Source organism: Enoplosus armatus, chromosome 21, assembly GCF_043641665.1.
Source record: "Enoplosus armatus isolate fEnoArm2 chromosome 21, fEnoArm2.hap1, whole genome shotgun sequence".
NCBI lineage: Eukaryota > Metazoa > Chordata > Actinopteri > Centrarchiformes > Enoplosidae > Enoplosus > Enoplosus armatus.
Genome location: NC_092200.1, coordinates 8,721,806 through 8,744,344, shown reverse-complemented (window position 1 = coordinate 8,744,344; position 22,539 = coordinate 8,721,806). Strand labels below are relative to the sequence as shown.

At 42.5% G+C, this 22,539-nt stretch overlaps 3 protein-coding genes across 3 annotated transcripts; 2 read left to right on the top strand and 1 right to left on the bottom strand.

The window, feature by feature from the left end:
* The first annotated feature begins 419 nt into the window (after positions 1-419).
* csrnp1b (cysteine-serine-rich nuclear protein 1b) lies at positions 420-13,256 on the top strand. The gene is made up of 5 exons (XM_070928268.1): positions 420-601; positions 7,107-7,299; positions 9,236-9,495; positions 9,607-9,903; positions 10,020-13,256. The coding sequence occupies exons 2-5, from the start codon at positions 7,125-7,127 to the stop codon at positions 11,004-11,006; spliced, it is 1,719 nt and encodes a 572-aa protein (XP_070784369.1). The 5' UTR covers positions 420-601; positions 7,107-7,124; the 3' UTR covers positions 11,007-13,256.
* Positions 13,257-14,342: 1,086 nt separating this feature from the next.
* LOC139304196 (chymotrypsin-like elastase family member 2A) lies at positions 14,343-16,481 on the bottom strand. Its single transcript, XM_070928079.1, has 7 exons — positions 16,448-16,481; positions 16,239-16,333; positions 16,030-16,136; positions 15,693-15,821; positions 15,222-15,358; positions 14,980-15,125; positions 14,343-14,516 (listed from the first exon to the last, which is right to left on the bottom strand). Exons 1-7 carry the CDS (start codon positions 16,479-16,481, stop codon positions 14,343-14,345), a joined length of 822 nt encoding a protein of 273 aa, XP_070784180.1.
* A 1,243-nt stretch (positions 16,482-17,724) lies between these two features.
* Positions 17,725-22,048, top strand: LOC139304195 (Golgi reassembly-stacking protein 2-like). The gene is made up of 9 exons (XM_070928078.1): positions 17,725-17,790; positions 18,289-18,369; positions 19,023-19,226; positions 19,630-19,716; positions 19,826-19,956; positions 20,063-20,195; positions 20,296-20,413; positions 20,524-20,646; positions 21,033-22,048. Exons 1-9 carry the CDS (start codon positions 17,725-17,727, stop codon positions 21,296-21,298), a joined length of 1,209 nt encoding a protein of 402 aa, XP_070784179.1. The 3' UTR covers positions 21,299-22,048.
* The last annotated feature ends 491 nt before the right edge of the window (positions 22,049-22,539 follow it).

The following is a 22,539-nucleotide window of genomic DNA, read 5'->3' as shown; positions in this document are numbered from 1 at the left end:
TTAGTTCAGTTTCTATATCAGTTATTTGTGTTTTTATACATTTTTTTCTCTTTGAGTGCCCCAATGTTTGTTTGTTTGTTTAGTGATTCATGATAGAAATCTACATATCTAGTGAAATCAAACAACAAAATATTTCTACAAACTCACCACCAGAGGCTCTTAAAGGGCACAGGAGCGACTGTTTCCTTACATGACACATTACTACTACTAATATCATATGAACACAATAGATGACCATATGTATGTTTCTCGTGCAGGTATAGTACGAGTACACAGTCACATAGGAGGACGGGCAGGAAGCGGCGTGGGCAGCCTCCCTGTGTCACCGCCTGCGTCAGACCAGACGCCAGGAGGGAGTTTTCCACTGACGAAAAAGGCTGCGCTTCTCGGCAGTCTGCTACAGACAAGGGAAGCGCTTCAGCTGGTACGGAGCCCCGTGCGGCGCAGAGACACGCAGACAATAGCACAGAGAGAGCTGCCTGTATGCGGGATAAGCGCTGTATTTATTTGTGCCATTTGGATTTACTCACGCCGGTCTCCCATCGGGCTGTTTATCCAGCGATATTTTGTCACTAATGGTGATCGGACACTCGCATTGGTGGTGAGTAGAAGCAGAATGGAGAGTTCGCTGTTGGGTTATTGAACACCGTATTTTAATGTGTTTAACCTCCGCGGAGGAGGGGAGCCACATAGTTTGAATGCTCTTTCTCTTGTGTCTGAGACATTTAAACGCACTATTTTCGTGTGGCCGCGTGAGAAAATGCAGTTTCAGATGAATCTTTTATGGCGTGCTGGCTGGATTTCTCTTAAAACACACTTTGCATTGAGTCGTGTTCGTTTAACTTGACGCTTTTATTGTAAATATTGACATGGCTGAAGTGAGTTTTTAACTAACTGGCCCCGTGGCTGCTGCACATACACAATCTGATAATGGCAAAGAAATAAAATCATTTGTTGGTTTAGGCGAGATTCCAACAATCCGCTCCATTCACTTATTGGTTTTACCTATCGATCACTGATTATTCCGGTTTTTAGAAACTTCACCGCTCACACCGGGTGTGTTGAGGGCCCACTTTACATTAGATATTATTATTACATTATTTTCCGGCTGTGGATTCATTTATCTGAACTAGTTGATGAGGTCGGCTTTGTGTATTCAGCCTGTGCGGAGTTGTTCTTGTTCACCTCAGCGGTGCTGGTGCGCCTCTTGTAACTCGAGCGACTCCTGAAGGCACTACATGTGAGCACACACAGCTGACAGGGGCTGCTGTCAGTAGAATTAGCATTAATCACGAGGAATGATCGGGTCAACGGGGAGAGACGGCATTGCCTCGCGACGTGCACGTTCTGGCCACATTTCATGATTGATTTTTGATTGATGGCTTGATTTTTAACCATTTAACCCCTCTGTGCATTTTGCAGTTTATAGGCTGCGAGCCAGGTGTGAATACGGAATGTAGAGCGCCTTCATTGTTTAGACACTTTTTCCCCCATAACAGCACATGGTGATATTTCCTTGTCATAACCAGTAATTGTGACGCATACATGTTTGTGTTAATTTAATTTCTAGAAAAGCTTGCAGATGCTGATTCTGATTATTCTCACCAGAAGCTGTTATTAATGCATTTATTTCAGAAATGCCTCTGTAGTCTGAGGCTGTTTTATCTTATGGAGCCAGACTCTGTCTGTTTTTGATAAAGCGACCGAATCAATTGAATCGTCTCTAGCGCGACCTCACCCGGATCATTTTTGGAATCATGTTTTCTGGAATTAGGCTACAGAGAGCTGAATGATCCTTTGTTTACAGGGAGGGAATGTAGTACTTGATGCTGTGTCTTTCTTGTGGCATGCATTTCCCAGGAATGTGCAGTGATGTTGAATGACTCTTTATGTCCTGTTGTATTGTATAAATGTCCACTTCAGCTCACATTTTACACCCTGATGCCTCTGAAAATAGTAATAACTTGCCTGGTTGTTGCCTTTTCTTAACTTAAATAACATAAAGGCAACAAAAGCTCTCCATGATAAATACCATCATTACCTCTTGACTCCCTCTTCTCCATCATATGATCCTGCACCCAGCTAACCTTGTGGTGCCTGCAGCTGTCAGACACAGCATAGATAATCTGGATGGCCACTTCCTGTGCACTGCAGTGTATGTTTCACAACCTCAGGAAGCTCTCACACACACTTTTAGTATCTGTCTCCCCAGCTGGGAGATGCAGCAGCAGTAGCTACAGCAGTGCTGGGTTCAGACAAGGTTGTCTGTGCCTGCTTCATTTTGGTCACGCAGGATGGCCCCACGCTTTTGTGCCTAGAGACGAGAGAGAGAAACGGGGGAGGGAGGGGGTTGGTGTGCAGGGAGTCTGCTGACGGTCTCCCACACAGCAGTGGAGAGCTCCCATCTGCTTTGTCCTCTCCCAGCATTCCATACTGCAAGTGTCCCAGACTGGAGCACGACCCCTGAACCCACAACCACCTCCTCCCTTCCTCCACACACACACCCAAAGCTGCATGTTTGCTGCTAGTAGACTGTTATGCAAAGGAATGCTTTTCTGGAGAGTTTCTCAACTCTGCTTTTGCAAATCTGTCAGAGAAAAAAAAATCACAGCTACATATTTTTGCGTCTTTTATCTCTCTCTCTCTGCTTACTGAGACTTTATCTAGGAATTAGTGCACTTAAAATCAGTTTTTTTTAGCCCTCTTTTTGGTTCACAATTTGAGTAAACTAACCCCTGACACCTGCAGGCATCACCTGGCCATTCAAGTTTAGCCTGCATAACAGATTAATGACAGCTGAGGGCATGTGAGGTCCACGTGCAAGCTAATACCCTGTCAGGTGTGGCTAGGAAAGGTAGCTCACTCGGCGGCCTTATGGGAGTAGGACTTTCCAGTGGTTAGCAGTAGAAAACACATCTGGGTTAGATAGAGCCTGTGTTCTTCTCCCATTACAGCAAGAGTGGCGTTGCCAGAAAGGAATTCCTGTGGCTTGGAGACATGACATTATTTATTTGTTTTGTACGATCCTTCCTCCTTCTTCCCACTACCTCTCCTTTTTGGAATCAGTGTGTGCACGAGTCGAGGCAGAGGAACAGAATGTTTCTGTGGCACAGTCATGGCGAACTTTGGGGCTTCAGTGAGAACAACAGGCTCATAGAGGAGAAAGCAGGAGCTCTCCCTGCATTGTTCCAGCAGGTGGAGCGCTTCTGAGTAACAGCTGAGTTCAAGAAAAGAGCCAGTGTTTTCGGCTCCAGCTGTGCAGGAGCCGGAATGCAGCCCCGCCGTCACCTCGATGGCTCCGATCAATTACCTCCGTCTTCTCAGTGACAGAGCTGGAAGTGAGAGGTGCAATACCTTGAAGCCTGGAGGGGGGTGGCCTGCCCAGACATGCTTCCACACATGCAGGAAGACTCCCAGGCTCATCATTATCACATTTTATGAGCACTCAACTCAGTCAGTCATTCAGACACTGCACAGGGTTGTCAGTGTGCCATGTAAATGCCCTCGGCTGGCTAAGTTTAGTGCGACTTGTCGTTCCCACCCACACTGTTATCAGCTGCAAAGGGGCTGGACAGGCAGAGCAAGGGAGCAAAGTCAACTGTGACTTGTCCTGTTGGGCTGCAGGGCAGGCGGGGGCAGTTTAAACAGACTGCTGGGTGATGTCTCTACGTATGCAGGAATGCATATAAACATTTTTTTCCTTTAGACTTTCCTGGACATACAAATTCCACTCTGTCCTCATGGTTGTCCTGTTTTATGTGCTTGTCCTATAAATGGGCAATCTTGCAATGGGAAAACTAGAAATGAAGGTAGGAATTGTTCCACCCTAAAATCCCTTTTTTAAAACTATTACCTAAAGTGAAGAGGTAAAGCAAAGTTATTAGCTTATTTGCTGTTAAATGCTTTTAATGAGCAATTGATTAAACCTAAATGTTTTAACATATTTAACATAATAATTTAAGATTCCTTAATAAGAACTTGAGTAGCTGTCTGCAGATAAAATAGAAATGAATTGGGATTCTGAAGTCACATTAACAGCCTGTAGCTGCATGTATCAAGATAATCTTATTCGACTGACATAGTTATGCATCTGACTTGAGCTGTGTAGTGCTTCTGGTGACAAATCTCCTCGCCAGAGATTTATCTTCCCAACTCCGTGACAACTGGCTGGGGAGCACCTCAGCGGATGCGTCCTTTATCTGCCTGCCTGTGTGCGGTTGATGGAATGACAGTGATGCATAATTTAGTGCGCGTTGAAAACATGCTGTGCTCCCTCTCTGGCTCGGCTGTCCGATCACATCCATTCTCCATTTAGAGCAGACATTCTCTGGGACTGCTGTCTTGAAGACCCAGCTCTGAATTCTCCTCTTTTATCTTTGTTGAGGTTTTTTTTTCACTGCCACCACCCTTTTGTAAATGAGTCATTGCACAGTTGTTGTCTTTTTACCCCCAGTCCCTTGTTCCATCCACTCTCCCTGCTCTCTTGGCCTTGTTCTGTGGGTGCAGCGGCTGAGCAGGCTGAGAACCTCCAGATTGACTACAAGCCGTCCCCTTGCCAGGATTAACCTCTCGCCATTGTTTCTGCCCGTTGAACAGGATTAACAAATCAATGTGTCAGGTAGACTGCAGTCAAGAGACAATGACCCAGTTCTGACACCACTGCCCCCCCCTCCCTCTCCTCCCCCTTCTGCCTCACTGCAGCTTTTAATTAAAAAGACTTTGCTTAGCTGGCGCTATACACTCCCTTGAGGATGCCTCACAGCTTTGTTTTTATTTTTTTTACTGGAAAAAGGGGGAGTGGGAGTGATGGCAAAAATGTAAGGTGAACCCATGTGCACTCCCCCTTTCTCACACAGAGACATGTATGCTGAGATGTGGCGTTTAGAACACACAACAGATGCTGCACCCAGGTGTTTCTAAATTGTTTCAAGGCAAATCCCATGATGTGATAATATTAGTAGCTGTGAAAGGCATTTGGAGATTATTTCCTGCTCGAGTACGTTGATGGATGGGGAAATGAGCGGCTGCTTTCCTCGTTGGTTCGGTAATGTAAAACACGCTTGCGCACTGAGGTGGCCACAGTGTGAAGGAAGCCTTTTTGTTTGTTGCAGAGACAGTATGAGCCAGCTTGACCTATTGCAAGGTGATTCATTCATCATATGTGCACTGGGGACAACAATATCTGACTGCACCAATAACAACAAGCCCCTATACAGCTGCAAAGCTGCCCCCACTGCCTAAACAAAGGTGTTAGCCTCTTGCCCTTGACTCTGACTTATCTTTTATCCTTGTCAAAAGGGAGGACTGGTTTTGCATAATTACTCCCTGTTCCATGCTGAAAACGACCCCCTCCTTGCATACCTGCTTAGGCTTTTTTTTTCTTCTGTTCTTCGAGTGCTGACACTTTCATAACATCCTGATAAGACAAACCAAGCATGCAGGTCACACACTGAGTTAAAGTTCCTCTAAAGTCATTGGAGGATCTCTTGGCATGACGTATGTTGCCTTTGACACATTTAGCTGTCCTCTAAGGAGTAGTGGTGACAAATCAGCCTGCTGGCAGGACAGCTTGGTGTCTGAGCCGTGTTCAGTCTAATAAGTGACATGGACATAAATTTAAAGATCCCCTAAGAGCCAAAAAAGAAACAGAAAGTGCAAAACAGTCCTTTGACAGTTCCTTATAAACGTTTGTACAAAATTATAGGTTTTACCTTGCAAATGTTTGAACAAAATAACCAAAAACTGAAGTGTCTATAACACGCTTGAGCTGCAGCAGCTGTAAGTGATTTGGCTGCGATTTGAAGACTGTAAACAGTTTGATGGTGAATTGATCTCTTCATGAGTAAAGTAAAAGCCTCCTTTCTCATTCCACATCATCGTAGGGAGTGTCTACGCTGGAGTTGTGCCCAGTCATGTCTTCCCTCTCCCCTCACTTCCTTCCTCCCTCCATCCCTCCTTGTTTAAGTAAGCAGGAGCTCGGCCCCGGACTGCGATGATGACCTATCTTGTCCAGCAGTCACCATCGCCTTGCGCTTCCCAGAAGTTGTGGAGAAGATTGTCTGTTGTTTGTCAGAGCTACGTGACGCAGTTACGTCCCATAGCCATAAAACACACCAGCAGTAAACCTTCCTTCTCATCCAACATTTTTCATTTTTCATGTCAGTGGTTCTTTTTTTTCCTGGAACAAGCTGAGGAGACAGGAGGTTGATGTGGTTGAGCTATGAGAGTATTATTCATTGACTAAAACAAGATTTAAAGAGATCAACAAAGCTTGTACATGGAAGAGATTTCACAGATATTGGGCAATGTTTTTGAAAATGTAGAGAAACAAATTACAGGGTAAATAGCTTTCCTTCTTCTCATGAACTGGTGATCATCTTTTTCTCCTGACTCTCTCGGTCTGTCTGTCTGCCTGCCTGCCTGTCTGTCTGTCTGTCTGTCTCTCTCAAAGGATTGATTGTTTTTATCGCTGAACCAGCAGCCCCTCTCTCGGGAGCTCTGAAAGAATACATGCAGGAATTGCATAACAAAACATCTTGACTATGCATGGCTGTATATATTTACTAGGAGAGCCATTTGAACACGTTAAACAGGACAAGTGGCAAATTGCCCTGGCTTCTTTGGCCCACGTATTTGATAGTGAAAGCTGCCTAAAGGGAATGATTGAAATTAAATGTCTATGGCAAGATGATTTGGTCACCTCTGTGCTCGGTCCTTCGCTCTAATCAATGCATTCGCTGAGCTGATGGGATTTGGAAGAGGGTGAAGGGTCCAGTAATTGTTGACTTATGCGAATAGGCCTGATTGATTGCTTCCTGTGCCATGGCTTATTTCCACTCTCAGCTGAGTGCAGCACGAGATTGGGATGCATACGTCTCACATGGCTGAACACAGGACTCACTTGTACCAATAACACTGTGAAAAGCCTGTTTGCGTACAATAGCTTCCATGCAGTATGCAGATAATGTTTATTTATTGGTTCTGGTTGTGTTACGTTACCAGATATTTTACATTCACAAGACAGAACACGAATCCTTAATGATCAAAGCTGTTAAAATAAGTGTGAATAATTAGCTAATAACCCCTCCCTCTGCTCTCTCCTGCAGATTGTTCGCACTAACGCCATGAGTGGGCTTCTCAAGAGGAAGTTTGAGGAGGTGGATGAGGACCCATGCTACTCCTCACCCTCCTCCCTCTCCTCTGCCTGCTCAGGCTGGGACTCGGAGGGGGAGAGCTGCTACTCGGACACTCTGGATTCCACCCCCAGCAACCCCAGCTCCCCAGCAACAAATTTCAACAGTGAGTGTCCTCAACAATAAATCATAGAAAGAGCTGATGGTACATGCTTTTTAATGTGTTCTCTCGCCTTGTCTTTACTGCTCCGCGGAGGCTCTGATAACAAACCCATAAAAATGGGGGAGAGTTAAGGAATTTAGGCAGCTGGCAGCCCATGAAACACTTCACAGAAATGATTTCAGACTTCTGCAATGAATACCCCTTTTGATTTCATGCCCTAAAGCTGCAAAATGGCTAATCGCATTATGCAGTGGCTGCACACCTTGGCTCTGTCTCCACCTTCTTCCCAGAGCCTTGCAGACAGACAGAGCCTCACCTCTCCTTGAGAGATGTGGGTCGAGTGGCTTCAGGGTGTTTCTGTCTGGACCTGGGTGCGTCTGCTGGCCTTTAGGGGACCGGTTGAGTTGGAGAGGGATTGTAGGGGAGAAGGGCAAACAGTTGTGAGGTTTCCAGGATGGTGGGGCAGGGAGCCAGGAGGAGAAGCATGGCAGGTTGCCAAGGCTGGGAACACACAGAGCCTTGTCTGAAGCCTGGGCGTGCACCCAGCACAGGTGCTGAAAGAGGCTGGGTGAAGGGATACAATAAAGGGGGGGTAGGCCAATCAAGAAAAGAAGGCAAGTAGACGCATCTATAAGAGCAGATTGTGCAGACCATTATAAATCCGGTGTTTGTGTTGGACTGAAAGTTGCCTGCCATTGTGAAGTGAAGGGGGGGAAAACCGCCAGCAAAGCTTTCCCATTTAGAGGCAGCGGAGAGAAGGTGTCATTTGTCTCCTGCTGGTGTCATAAGCCTGACTGGATTTGATGGATGTGAAGCTGAAACTGGCAGTTTCTTTCATCTGTATTACCCCTAGCAGAGGATTAGATGACATACTAAGGCTATTGTCTGTACCTGCATTGGGGTAAAAGGTTGCTTTTCTTCATCTGAGCTTAAATTATCACACCAAGTACACAGATTTTCCCGTTTGACTTCTGTGACTTTCGCGGGCAGTTGTTCAGGGTGTGTCTCAAGAAATTTCCATAGCTCAGAAAATGGGAATCTACAAGGAATTCCCCACCACATAATAAAGGTAATGCTCAACACATGTGGAGTATTAGCATCTCTTTCTGTTCACACATACACAAAAGGAAACACTGGCTCTGGCGGCTTGAGCAGAGGAAAAAGTTGCTCGTCTTTAAGCAAGGCTCAAAAGTCGTGTTGAATATTCCTGGGCAGAGGAAATGGAATTTATAATAAAGCTTAAATAATTGTTGGGCTTGTTCCCGCATATATTTCCTTTTTGATTACCATATGGTTTTATTGTATTTGTCTGGGTATAGAAAGATGGCTGGTTGCTGTGGGTCCTGAATGTTTTGAACAGAGAAAGGACCTTTGACCCCCGTCAGTTCCTGAGCCATTTGTGGGGATTGTCAGCTTGCAGGGAGATCAGGGTGGGCAGTTTTTATTCCTGTCCTGGGAGCTGCACTTCCACCCTCCACCTCTTCCGGCAGCCCTAAGCATTTACTCACAGTTTGTGATCCTGGCAGTTCTGCTTCCTCCACCCTCCACGGTGTTGGCCACTAAGGGGAAATTCCTGGGCTGGGTGGTTTTTTGTCGCATAGTTGGACAAGAAACAAGGCTGAATGGATTCGTGGTAGTTTAGGTTTCACCTAACAGGATGTAAGTGTGTTGGACTGCTGTTAGCAATGTCTTTTAATTGGGTACATGATAAGGCTTGGTTGAGGACTAGGGCAATGAATCAGAGGGGTGTCCTTTTACAGTCTGTTCAGCAGGGTTTGCACACAGCTCAAGGATTCAAGTGGTGGAGCATTATGCCATCTAGTGGCACATAAAAGCAATTGAGGCAGTTTAAAAGAATGGAATAATACCCTCCTGTTTAAAACACTAATAGCCTTCTTGGACAAGTTGTATTCTAAATCTACTCTTTCTCCGTCCACAGCAACATCCATCCTTAAGAAATCCAAGAGAGCACGACGGGGCAACGTGACCTTTGACCAGGTGACAGTGTTCTTCTTCCCTCGGTGCCAGGGCTTCACCAGTGTTCCCAGTCGAGGAGGATGCACTCTGGGCATGATGCAGCGTCACAGTGTGCTGCGCACTTATACGCTTGCTGAGTTTGCTGTGGAGCAGCGGCTTCTACGCCGGGAAAAACTCCTCAACAGACTCAGGGAGGAGAAGCTGGAGGCACTCAAACTGAAGGTGAGCAAGCGTTCCCAAAAATGTATTGGATAATTTTTTTAAAGACACAAACATTCTGATACACAAATTCAATGCAACAATTTAACTTTTGATGACTTTTATTCTCTCTAGCTGACTAACAATGGAACCCAAGAGAGTGAGGAGGCAGAGCGGCTAACCGTGGACGACATCCCTGAGCAGGACATCGACATCAGTGGAACCAACTTGGAGGAGGGCTCTTTCCTCCAGCCTTACCCGCCTAAACGTCGTTATGCTCTGCTCAAAGCAGCCGGTGTGAAGAAGATCGACAAGGAGGAGAAGAGGCAGCTGCATGAGCTGAGGATCTCCAGGGAGAACTGCGGTTGTGACTGCCAGGGCTTCTGCGAGCCTGAGACGTGTAGCTGCAGCTTGGCCGGCATTAAATGTCAGGTAAGAGCTGAAAACCCCCTAAAATTCAGAACAAGAGGTTCAACAATAACGGCTCCAAGTCACAATACAATTGGGATTTCACAAGTAATTTAACTACTTCCTTGTGCTTCTCACAGATGGATCATTCCTCTTTCCCATGTGGCTGTACCAAGGACGGCTGCGGAAACACAGAGGGTCGCATTGAGTTCAACTCCACCAGGGTACAGACACATTACATCCACACTATCATGAAGCTGGAGCTGGAGAAGAGACTGGAGGAGCAGTCTAGCACAGAGGAGGAGGAGAACAAAACAGGGGCCACCTCTTTACCAGCAGTGCCCTCCTTCCCTTTTAGCTCAGAACTGGCGGCGGCTGGAGAGAACAGTTGCAGCAGCGATATGACAGACTCAGACTCTTCAGGTCAGAGTGAGGACTCCGAGGCAGGCGAGAGCCCATGTGAGCACCACACCCAGCTGGATGTAGATGAGAAAGGCCTGAGCCGCATTCTCAGTTTCAGCGACACAGAGAACGGCTCGAGAAGTAGTAGGGACGGTGGGGACCGTAAAGACATTTGCTGCCCAGATCAACGGCAAGAACAACAGCAGCCATCTACGGAGGCTTTTGGTAGCTTTAGCATGGTGGACTTTGCTGACGAGAATGACAATATAGACGCTGCACTGTTGGGCTCTGCAGACCATCACACAGACAATCGCGCAACAGCCATCTCAGAACTTTTGGATGAGAACGCCAACCAGGGAAACGCCCTATTCCATAGCAGTAGTGTGCCACGCACGCCCTCCCCCACCGTCGATCGCTCGGCAAGCTATAACATGGACCTGAGCCTCTCTTCGGAGTCAGACCTGGAATTCTTTGACGGTTTCCCCTGCTTGGGGCCCAGCTCACTCTACAACTCCCTCAAGGAGTACGAACACATGGACAACTTTTTTCAGTTTCAGTTGCCTAGTTACCCCAGCCTCCCTCCGGCAAGTGACCCAGGGACCTGCCTCCTGGAGTCATTGATTGGCCTTTCAGAGTCTGTCCCAGAACCCCCTGCCACATTTACAGACAATCAGCTGTTGGAGGAAGCCATGAAATTGTCTGTGATGGAGTCTGTGAAAGTTTGACAAAACGTGAAAATGTGCAGTGCAAGAAAAAAACAGGGGTTTGGGAGGGGACTGAACATGCACATAAGAAGTCAATGTCAACGTGATTTTGGAGGAAGCTGTGATTTCCCTCATGCCTAATAAATGTTCAAATTCCAGACTTGCCTTCAAAACGTTAGCAAAGCAGTTTGGGATTATTGCTGTGTGAGATGGCAGCTAGTGTTAAAAGTGAAAAGATACAGATTAATTTGACCAGGCCCATAGAAACCAATGATGGCTCTCAATTCCTAAGAAAGCTCTTTTAACCAAACCAAGATCGCCAACCATATGCTAAACAGGAATCAACCTTAACCGGGGCCAGGTTGGGAATCTCAACACAGCTGAATGTGCACCTCAGGGATTTTTTCTAGCTTTCTAGCTTTTGGAGGCAATGTATGGTGACCATTGCTGTGATGGCCTTCATATGAAACCCGAGTTAAATCACAACATAGTCCTGTTCATGTCCTCCCTTTGGGCTTACACCCAGATGACTTGAGTAGGTAAGGGTCCTCTCCCTGTGTTGAATCCTGAAGCTAGTGGACTCTTTCTCCTCAAGATCTCTCCCAAGGGTCTTATATGGTACAAAAAATCCCTCTAAAAGCTCCTCGATCAGCACTTTATCTGTGAAAATAGTTATGTATGAATAGGCATTGTTTTGGTTGTATGGGGTCGATTCAACAGTTCAACGCTAAATTATGGAGTTTCTTATTTATGAGCTGGGTAACTAGAAATAATGCTCATGCCATTAAAAGCTGTATTGTCTTTTATTGCTTTTGTTTTAAATTATTTCCTTTCATGATTTTATTTTATTTATTTCAGATAAAGCCTGCTTTCACTCAAGAAGCACTGTGGTTTGATTTTTTCACCTGAAAGTGCAATCTTCCTTCCTTTTTTTCCATATCACCTGTCACGCGTTGTTATGGGAAATGGGACCACAAGTCCATCAGAAAGTATTTAATATCTATTCTCTTATACATCTAACTTTTTTTGGTAACTTATTATGTCATCATTTCATTAGTTATTTAATTTAAGACATTTTGGCAATAAAATGGGGTGTTGTGAAGTTTACTGGATGTGCCTGCTTACCAGGGGAGCCATGCCTGCCGATGGTGTGTGCACAGTGCTTCCATTTAAGCTTTGGGACTGAAAACTGTGGAATCTCCCTAATCACTGAAACTAAATTATGGGTCTATTGTATCGCTGCCTATAATGTAACCACAGAAAATTACACTAATATTTTGTAACTAATTTATGTAGGTTGACAAAAGAATTCTAATCACTGAAAAATTGAATATTTTATTAAGAAAGCAAAATGAGTAGTTTTCAATCTGGGACAACCTTTGTAATATATGAATTATAGAGAAATGTATACTTATGAAGGTTATCGCTCTCTAGCATTCTGAAGTATTTTTCATAGGCAGTCTTATGGTTTGATATTTTAGCAAAATGCCACTAAAAAAAGTAAATTGCAAAGATCAATTTGATTGTATTCTGAATTTCTTGGAAGTCTGTGACTTGGGTTACATTACGTTATAAATTACACATTGTAAAGGGTTTTTGTGGATAAAAACTGCATATATTATACAATTTTTATTGCACACACAAACCCTGAAAATTGAAGAGTTGCCTCAGTAATTATAGAACAAGACTTTTCAAAGGTGATTCTGCTGTCACCTGTGTGAACAGTTGAGGACACTAGAGAGTTGATGTACATATCTCACCCTTTCTACAGCTGTTTCAACAGCCTTTCTGGACCCTTTAGAAATTATGCATGCAGGTCCTGTTTGTTAAAACTTGTTCTGATTAATTGTATACTTTGAAAAGTGCTGAGTGCACATTGGAAATGTATTATTCGCTTTTTGCCTTTTTGATTACTTTGAAATCCATCCAATGTATGTTCTTATGCCATGAAGAGGGCACTGATTTTTGCAAGCAAACATTTGTTTCTCTTGTATAAAACATCAATTCTCATGAAGAAATGGCAACAGTGAGTGTTTATCAATGTAATGTATTACAGTACAGCTTTTTTTATTTTATTTTCAAAGAACGTGTCTTACTTTTTGCCTTTTGTGTTGTACATATTTCTGCTTGAATGGTCCTGCAGAGCAAACAAAGCTGCTTTATTTTTTACATATTCACACTTTAACCTGCTGTTCAAAAACAGTTTCTTTCATCTAAGCCATTTTGACAGCCTGTCCCTCCAAATAATAATAAAAAAAAACATTTTCTAAATGCTTGACTCTGTTGTTTGTTATATGTTGACTTGTTAAAGTGAATTTTCGTACATAATAAACCTTAGTGAAGTTTTAGATTCAGAGGCCAAGGATGAGCAAATATGCCCACACAGTTGCTTTGATTTATCTTATGCATATTTTATGTAGTAACTGAAAACATTTTCAATGACTTCACGTTTTAACCTACTAAAATCACTATATTTTCTGTAGTATTAAAGGCAGTAGACATCCACGCTACATTAGATGCACTGAAACGACATTCTTTTGGGGGGGGGTTTATGTAAACCGCTGGAATTCATGTGTGGCTCCTGGTTTCCATGGTTAAGAGAAAAACACTTTATGTGATGTCATGCTGTAGTCTCCTGACTACCACCACAAACATATGGCCAGAAATTCCAGACGGCCCAGTGACTGCATATAGCTCACATGTGGCCACCATTAAGAAAATTTGGTTCTTGTTAAGTCTTTAGGTAGATGTTGCAAGAATTCCTTTTGGTTTTCTTTGATTCTGACTACATTAAAAGGGTTTACCTCCACGCCACATTGCCACTTAAGCCTTTTTAGCCTAACAGAAGTCCGGTCCCTTTGGTCTTTGGTTTAAAACATCCTTCAAAACATCCTGAGGAATTTTCCACCCACTTGGGTTGCAGCTTGGGCGGTCAGGGGATCAGGACTGTAACCATTCCTTCTCTTGTTGGTATTCGCCCAGTGACCCTTTAACTGTGGCCCCATTCGCAGACTGGTTGTAAGCAAAGTACAAAATGCATCCAATAAGCAGTACATTTCTGACACTGTGAGAAAGTACAAGAGTGCCGAGAAACACATCAAGCCTGAGAGGTCAGCTTGGTATTTAGTCTAAACATGAACCACTATTGCCACCCTTTGGCTAAATTAAGAAGTACAAGCAAACATATAATTCATGTAATACAAAATGGACTGTGATGCATATTAATTTTATTTCACAGTTTGGAGAAAACACTGCACCATCTATAGACTTCTTACAACCTGGAAAAAACATACAAATAAATAAAAGTCAGGCAACTGAAATATGCAGACGAAATAGAGTTACATTTTCAGAATCACATCATAGAGGCAATAGGAGGCTCACTGAATAGATCCAGTCCTGGAAGGAAGAGACTCTGGTGAACACGGTGGGCTTAGACACTTGGTTGCACCTGCCAGATGGACCGTAACTGACAACACCATGGACTCTCCAGGCTCCGTCGGTGAAACAGCTCAGGGGACCACCAGAGTCCCCCTGGGACAGGTAGCAATAAGAACAGACACAAGAAGAGAGGGTCCAGTTTGAAGGCCGTACAATCGTAGGATTTTACCTCTTACTCAGTCTCTTTTATACAGCTTACCCTTAGCCCTCTGGCCCCCCAGGTCTGCTGGGAGTCAGGGATAATTCCTAATATAGCTGGCATTGTTGTCAGAATGATCATCTTTGATTAGTAAATAAGTAATTAGTTGCAGGATCACTGACTATTTTTCTGTGTCACTTAAAGAATACAGAAAGAAATCCACAAAAAAAAAAACTTTGGATGGTCTTGGATATATGGAAATTAAAAAAGTATTTTTAGAACCAGAAACGAGACCCAAAATATTGTCAGTGGAGCAAAACAAGAGCTTGTGATGTTGGAGAGTTGCTACCTTTAAAAAAAATGGTAAAATATATCTAAATACTCACACACATATTTGTTTGTTTATATTTGCTGTACCTGACAGCCTGAGATGACCCCATCCCCTCCAGCACACACCATGGAGCTCAGAGCAATGCTGCCCCACCAGTTAGGCTGGGAGCAGACCGAATGCTCCACCACGGCGATGGGAGACACCTGTAGGATGGCTGGGACACTCCCTCCATCTGTGAATAGAGTGAGTGGGAGTGAAGGAGTTTTTTCATTAGAGGTACATAAATGGTGTGCATGGGACAGTTAGCACATGTGGGTGTGGGTCTCACAGTCCATTAGTCCCCAGCCGGTGATGTAACAGGTGAAGCCATGAAGCAGCATCTGGTCAGGGCTGGGAAGGTTGGCAATAGCCACGTAGCCGTTGTCATACACAGGATTAGCCAGTTTCAAGAGAGCAATATCATTTCTATTAGACAAAAAAAAGAAAACAAAACAAAAGAACTGTTTCATGTGTAAAAAAATGTGATTATTATATGGTAGCCCATGATTTGAAGAAGCAATTTTATGACTGTTTTGACTTGGGGAGGAGATGCAATAGTTCTGTTCCCATCCGCTTGTGCAAGGCACCTCAATTCAATGTATTCAAAGTAAGTGGTAATACAGGATTGCTTTCAGTTAAATGTGAATGCATGTGATGTCCCCACCCCTTAAACTATCCCCTTGGGTTACTGCTGTCAACAGCTTGCCTTTTTAAATTGGGGCTAAATTAAGAGAAGTGGTCTGACTTGCTGTCACTTTACCCCTTGCCAAGGTCTCCAGTCCAGCCAGGATGAACGACAATCGTTTCCACGTGGATGAACTGCTCACTGCCGTCATACTCATACAGGTTATACTCACCCACCACCACTCGGTACAGACTAGCATCCATGCTGGCAGGAACGTAAGAAACAAAATCACACTATGCTCACTTACAGTCATTTATCCAGCAGACAAGGAATAAGCACAGAACAGGATTGACAAGACTATTCAGTGCATTCAGTTTGACATTAAGGTAAATAAAATTACCTATGTTAAATGTTCACAAGCACAAATAATAGGTGTATATTCATGCCATTAAGGACCAGTGAGAGAACCAACCTGAGGATACAGTGAGCTGCAGTCAGAATGTAGAAACCATCAACGATAGAGCCTCCACAGATGTGGTAGAATAAACCATCATTGTATGAATCATACTGGAGAGAAGCCTGAGAGAAAACAAAGAGTCCAAATACACAGTGAAAATTCCACAGCACATAAAAAATGGAATAGCTTGAATATACAAAAGAAGTAGTGCTTATAGGTTTTACCTGCCATCTCCAGGTGTTGGGTTTAGCATCGTGGCCTCCAATGACCCTCTGATTGTGCACATTATGGTTGAAGGGTGTTTCAGTACAAATCAGCCCTTTGACGCACACATGAGCATGAACAGAGAGTACAGTTGTGACGTTTTAATCTTCACAAAATCACTGAAAAAGTCTATTGTAACTTGTGTTGGTATATTTCTTGAAAAACTTACCAATGCAGGACAGAAAAGCCACAAGCCAAATCATGTTGGAGCAATGAGGACCAGTGGAAGTTTGCTTTTAACTATTTATATCAGTTTGAGACTGGAAGACCTTCAGAAAGTATTAGGCAAACATTAAGTTACCTGCCAATACCAGATTGAATATACACCATGCCATGTTGTACTGAGAAATGGAGGGCACATTGGAAAAGTGTCAGATTACTTTACAGGTAGTCAGCAACCATATAAATCTCTCAAAATCAATACATATATAGTTATATAGTCATTGTTATATGGTGATTATATTTGCATTTGTATTCACTTCACATTATTCTACTTTAAAAACAAGACCTCATATTTCTTATCATGGTGGGAAAAGAGCAGGTGCATTCACATGCAGGCATTTTTCAACAAGACCATCTGTGAAGAGCGTTAATCAAACACAAATTTCCCTACAGATAACTGATCAACAACCAGTGAAAATAGGAAATTTCCCACAGCCTGCATACAGTATATGACTTAATTCAACCCCATATTGTGAAAAACAGACAGATTCTTATTTCAGTGGGAGATATCGATGTGTAATTATCCAGTATAAACATAAATAACTAACTATAACTATATGCATATAAAAGATAGGTTACTATTCTTGTAAATCAATGAAATATGGGAGACAAATTAGGCTTGTGAATGTAGGTTTGTTCTCTCCCTAGGAACATTACTATGTAATCCAAAAGGCTATCCCTAAGTGAAACTCTAACTAACGTTAACTAACCTAAATCAGATTACAAGTATACCTACTGGCTACTGATTTAATTGTAGCTAACGTTCTGTTAGCTATAAAATGGAAGATAGCTAAACTATATGCAAATATGCTTGATTTTCCTCAGACATGCTCCATGTAAGGCTGCAAACCGTCAAAATGTATTTATATGTACGACATTTTGTATTAAATATCCACATTTATCACGGACTGGGTCAGTTTTTAATGAATGAGATTAGAGCTTTTACACTAGCGTGGTCTGTTGCCAGGCAACGGCGTAAAAGGACGGCTAATCGAACTTAATTTTTGTAGTGTCATCACGGATATCAAGCTCCGCGCAGACTCGATTTTTCTGGCATCTTTATTTATTAGCTTTGCCTAGACCTCAACTGCCCGCTGTCAACCTGCCTCTGCTGTCCGCGCTAGCTAGCTTGAATCAGCTGTGTAGCTTTCAGTAATGCCTTCTAACATTACTCTACCTCAGTGACATTTAGTCAGTGTTAGTATTACGTGACTGTTGAAGGCAATGGGGCTACCGCAGAGCTCGTTTTTGTCGGACGGGGGAACTAATAGTGGATATCATGTCCACGGGGTAAGTTAACGTTAGTGTAAGGTTAACCTTATATACAAACCTCGGTTCAGCTCATTTTTTTGAATATCGGTTACTCATTTTTAGGTCACTGACTTGCTAACTATGCTAGTCCTGGACATATATTGTTGCTGTATGTATCTATGAATAAACACAATAGCTAGTTTATAATTGTCAGGTTATTCTGTAAACGTAGTAACTCGTAACGTGGTCAGCTTTAATGGTGTCCGCCCATGATGAGGTGGCATTTGGCACACACCCAAGTTTTGCTAGAGACTGCAGTTGTTTAGTACTTACTACAGAAAGTGATACAAGTAAGGATAAATTCTAATATTGCATATCAACCTATTCACCATGTGAGAAACACTGTGCGATATCTCGCAAGGATGATCCTGAAATTCGGGCCAATGCGATATCTTTAGTTGACACACGGGGGCGACTATAACACGATATCTTTTATGTCAAATAAACCAAATCTCATTGTGTTTTTTCACATTTTAGGTTCAAGAGGACTCCCCTGCTCTGAGGGCTGGTCTGGAGCCCTTCTTTGACTTCATTCTCTCTATAGGAAATACCCGACTTGTGAGTAGACTGGACAGAATATTTGATTAAGAAATCCTTTATTAATGGTTATTTCTTTACAATCATGAACGGAATTGTAAGATATAAGGGACAGGGTGAGGATTAAATGAGTTTTAAAGGACCTTTTCAGTGATCATTTGTGTCTTTACATTTTTATGCAGAGGGTCTCCTTTTGAAGCTCTCCAGCATGTAGCTATGAATCCCAAGGGGTTAAACATATTTCCATGTGTTCACTTACCATGTTAATCCTCTGACCTATCCTTTGTTTGTCAGCAGCATTAAGTCTCATATGAAGTTGCTGTTTTACATAATATTTTATAGTACAACAAAGATGAATGTCTTTGTTTTGGTCTGGTCCTTAACTAATTAACTAATTTTGGGCTGTTTAGTGTATATTGTGGTGATTTGCTATGGATTTTATATGTTTTTTAACATTGTTTTATTGTGTGCTTCTGTGCTGTGTTTGTATTGCAAACCCTGTTTGACAGCCAATTTTTCTTTCCACACAATGCAATTGAAACATCAGGCCTCAGGAGAAAAAGTGGCCACACACTCTTCTTTAATCTCATTTCATGTTTTTTTTTACATGAAGACTGGTTCACAATCTCTGCGCTGTCACAGCTGGAAAAGTCCACATTTGTCTCTTTCTCCAGAATAAAGAAAGTGACTTGCTGAAAGACCTTCTAAAAGCCAACGTGGAGAAAGCGGTCAAACTTGAAGTGTACAACTCTAAAACCCAGCGGTTGAGGGAACTGGAGGTGATACCCAGTAACATGTGGGGTGGTCAGGGTCTGCTAGGTGCTAGTGTCCGCTTCTGCAGCTTTGAAGGAGCCAATGAGAATGTTTGGCATGTCTTGGTAAGTCAAGTCTAGCCTTAATAGGGGCTATTTTTTAAATGTCTTTGTTTAACTCACACATGGTAAACTCTTGCTGGCCTGATATAAAACAGTTTATTGGCAGCTTTGAGGTGGTAGCCAGCACATTTTCTTTCAGTATTTTGTTGTTAGTTAGATGCAATTAAAGAAGACAAAGGTGTACAAAAACAAAACAAAACAATTCTACTTAATTGTTGTTCCAAATTTGTCCCTACTATTAAAATTCTTGTAGGGTTGATACCTCCTAATTTGGTACCACCAAATGGAGAAATGTTGGTGTGTTATTCTCATACATAAATTCCCATATAACAGAACAATGTTAAGTTTTAACTTAACTTCAGATGGTGGTTTTAAATATATATGTTTTCATAACCATCTTTTTTAGGATGTGGAAGCCAGTTCTCCTGCAGCTTTGGCCGGCCTTATTGCTCACGATGACTTTATCGTGGGGGCTGACCAGGTGTTGCAAGATGTAAGCTTTCTTGTTTTTTTGCTTTTATTTATAAATGGATATAAAAAAGACACTAGAACAAAATAAGGTGCAAAATCTTAAATTTCTTCGTTATGTTTAACGCTTGCAGTCAGAGGATTTCTTTTCATTGATTGAAGCCAATGAGGGGAAACCTCTGAAGCTGCTGGTGTACAACACACAGACGGACCAATGCAGAGAGGTAGTGGTGACTCCAAATGGAGCTTGGGGAGGAGAGGGAAGGTAGGTATCATGCCTTAAATAGCTGCAACCTTTTCTTATTTTGTCACCTGTTTATGTACAGACACAATAAACATAATACCCTTGTTTTGTTTGTCTTAAATTTTAGTTTAGGCTGTGGCATTGGTTATGGCTACTTGCACAGAATTCCAACTCGTCCAGCTCACACCCAGAACAGAAATGTTCTGCAATCCGTGGAGATTGGCAGCGGCAAAGAGCTGGTTGCAACTGACCACACTGAGGTACAGGTTATCACATCTTTCTTTTATTAAATGTTCTTTGGTAGAGACTTTTGTTGAGTTTTTTTCTGAGTCACTTGAAACACAAGTTCTCTGTTCTCAGGTGCCTTTGATGGCTACATCCAGCCCCTCTAGCGTCAGTGAAATAGATTTGAATCAAATCGAAGGAGCTGTGCAGGACTTGTGTGTAACCTCACCCACACAGCCATTTGTAGACTTAGGTAACCAGATCAAATTTTAAGAATGCATGCATTTGTTTTCAGTGTCCGATGTAGTTGACATTCTGTATGTTGTATGCACACAGATTATAATGGACATTTGTGAATTGCAGATATTCCCAACATACCCGAAGCGATGACTCCGGATTTGTCAGACATGGTTTCCACCAATGACATGGGCCAGAGCTCCATGTTTGCTAATTACGGAGATGACTCTGGTGATCAGTGCAGCTTGGGTAAGTATCTCTCCACCCTCTACAAGTGATTGAATTGTGCAGCTGAATAGAGCAATTACATGCTTTCAATGCCATCCTGCTAGTAATGAAAAAAACAGCTATTGTCGGCACGGCTCGCATGTCTGGGTTAATTTAATTGCTTTGTTGGTGAATTATTTTCTATTCTTAGCATTTAAAAGTAGTCTTCCCAAATTATAGATATATGAATATATGTGTAACACAGCTAAAATAGCAAAGAGTTTAAGTTTAAAGCCATAGAAGATGGAGCAGCAACACGTTAAGCAAGTTAAAATAATTTTTTTCATAACAGAAACACAATGTTTATAACAGTGTACAGTATCCTGAGGTGGCGCTTTCCTTTAACTATGTTATTTATTTTTTTACAGATACCTCATCTGTTGACCAAAGACCTTCATCTCCAGAGAGGGAAGACGAGCCAGACACCCAGGAGACTGAGCAGGGGCGTGTTATTGACCTGATCACTACCACTCCTCCAAGCAGAGAGACCGCAGATGACCTTGTAGGCCTTGAAGTCACCACGGAGAACCTGTGTGACACAAGTCTCCCAGAGGTGCAAGATACCAGTTCTGAGCCCCCAAGCTCAGCCAAAATCATGGAGGAGACGCCTGAGACCGCTGTGTCAGACAGTTAAGAAGACTGCTGTACCAGAGTATAAGTAACCTGTTTAACCCATAACTGAGTTGCATTAGAGGCGATGTAGAGCACAGTATGATACAGAAAGCTTCCCTTATGATTGTAAGTTGCATCACTGGAACTATTTTTTAATTTCTAAGAGTTTATTCTAAGAGTTTTATTGATAGACAGGTGCCATTGCTGCATGCTGAATTGCACATTTAAGAAGGACAGAAGGTCAGGTGGTTAATACAATCTGAATGTACTCTATAATTTAGGCATTCTGTATCTCACATCAACAGGATGAAGCCTTAGTGTCTTATTTGCTGCTAAAAGTCATCCTAAAGGTGAATAATATTTTGTCTTGTTGCTCTTACCATTATCTGTCACCTGCTGAATAGAATGAAACGTTGTTAGAAAAAGAAAGTTTGAGGTGGAGTTCACACAGATCCATCATGTGGTTTTATGTTTTTATATTGTTGAATTTTGGGGGTCAATGATTTTATTTTCCCATGGGTTGAGTTTGAGATGAGTACACGTGTAAAAAAAATCTCAGGCATTTACCATTGAAGCCTCTTTGCCTTATGCCTCATTTGAAATACCCTCGTTTCTTATGTGTAGGTTTGACGTTTGATTGGTGTAAATGGGCGAGCCAGGTTTGATGCAGCTCTGATTGTTTTCTGTTTCTTCTCTTTATATAAATTTTAATTGAATTATGTTTCAGATTTTTATGGGTGGACAGAAATATTCAAATATTTATAAAAAGAAGATGCTCAAGATAAACCTGCAGCAGTGTAATTCATGTATTTTTTTATTCTATTAGGTGTGTGCATAATTAGAATGCAAGGTCTCAACATATATATATATATATAAATATATATAGTAGAAGCATAACTTCATGCTTTGGGACAGCAGGTGTCAGCAAACACCTCATTAAAGAGCCCAACCACAAAAGCTTTCGTTTTCTGCCATTGCAGTTTCAAAATTGCTGCTGTATCATATTTTCAATTGTGAATGGAGACATGAAGTGTTTCTGTACAATGTTATTGCAAAAAAACACATCTCGTCTATGATCTTGTCTTCAGTACAGTTGTGGGATCTACTTGTTCGATCTGGCAGAACAGGACCAGCTTACATTAGTGAGGGAAACTCAGACCGAGTGACATGATGCATCATTTGTACCATTCACATCATCCAATATATTCAGCTTTGGCCATATATATGGCACCTGGCTGGAAAAGCCCTCTTGAAAATGAAATC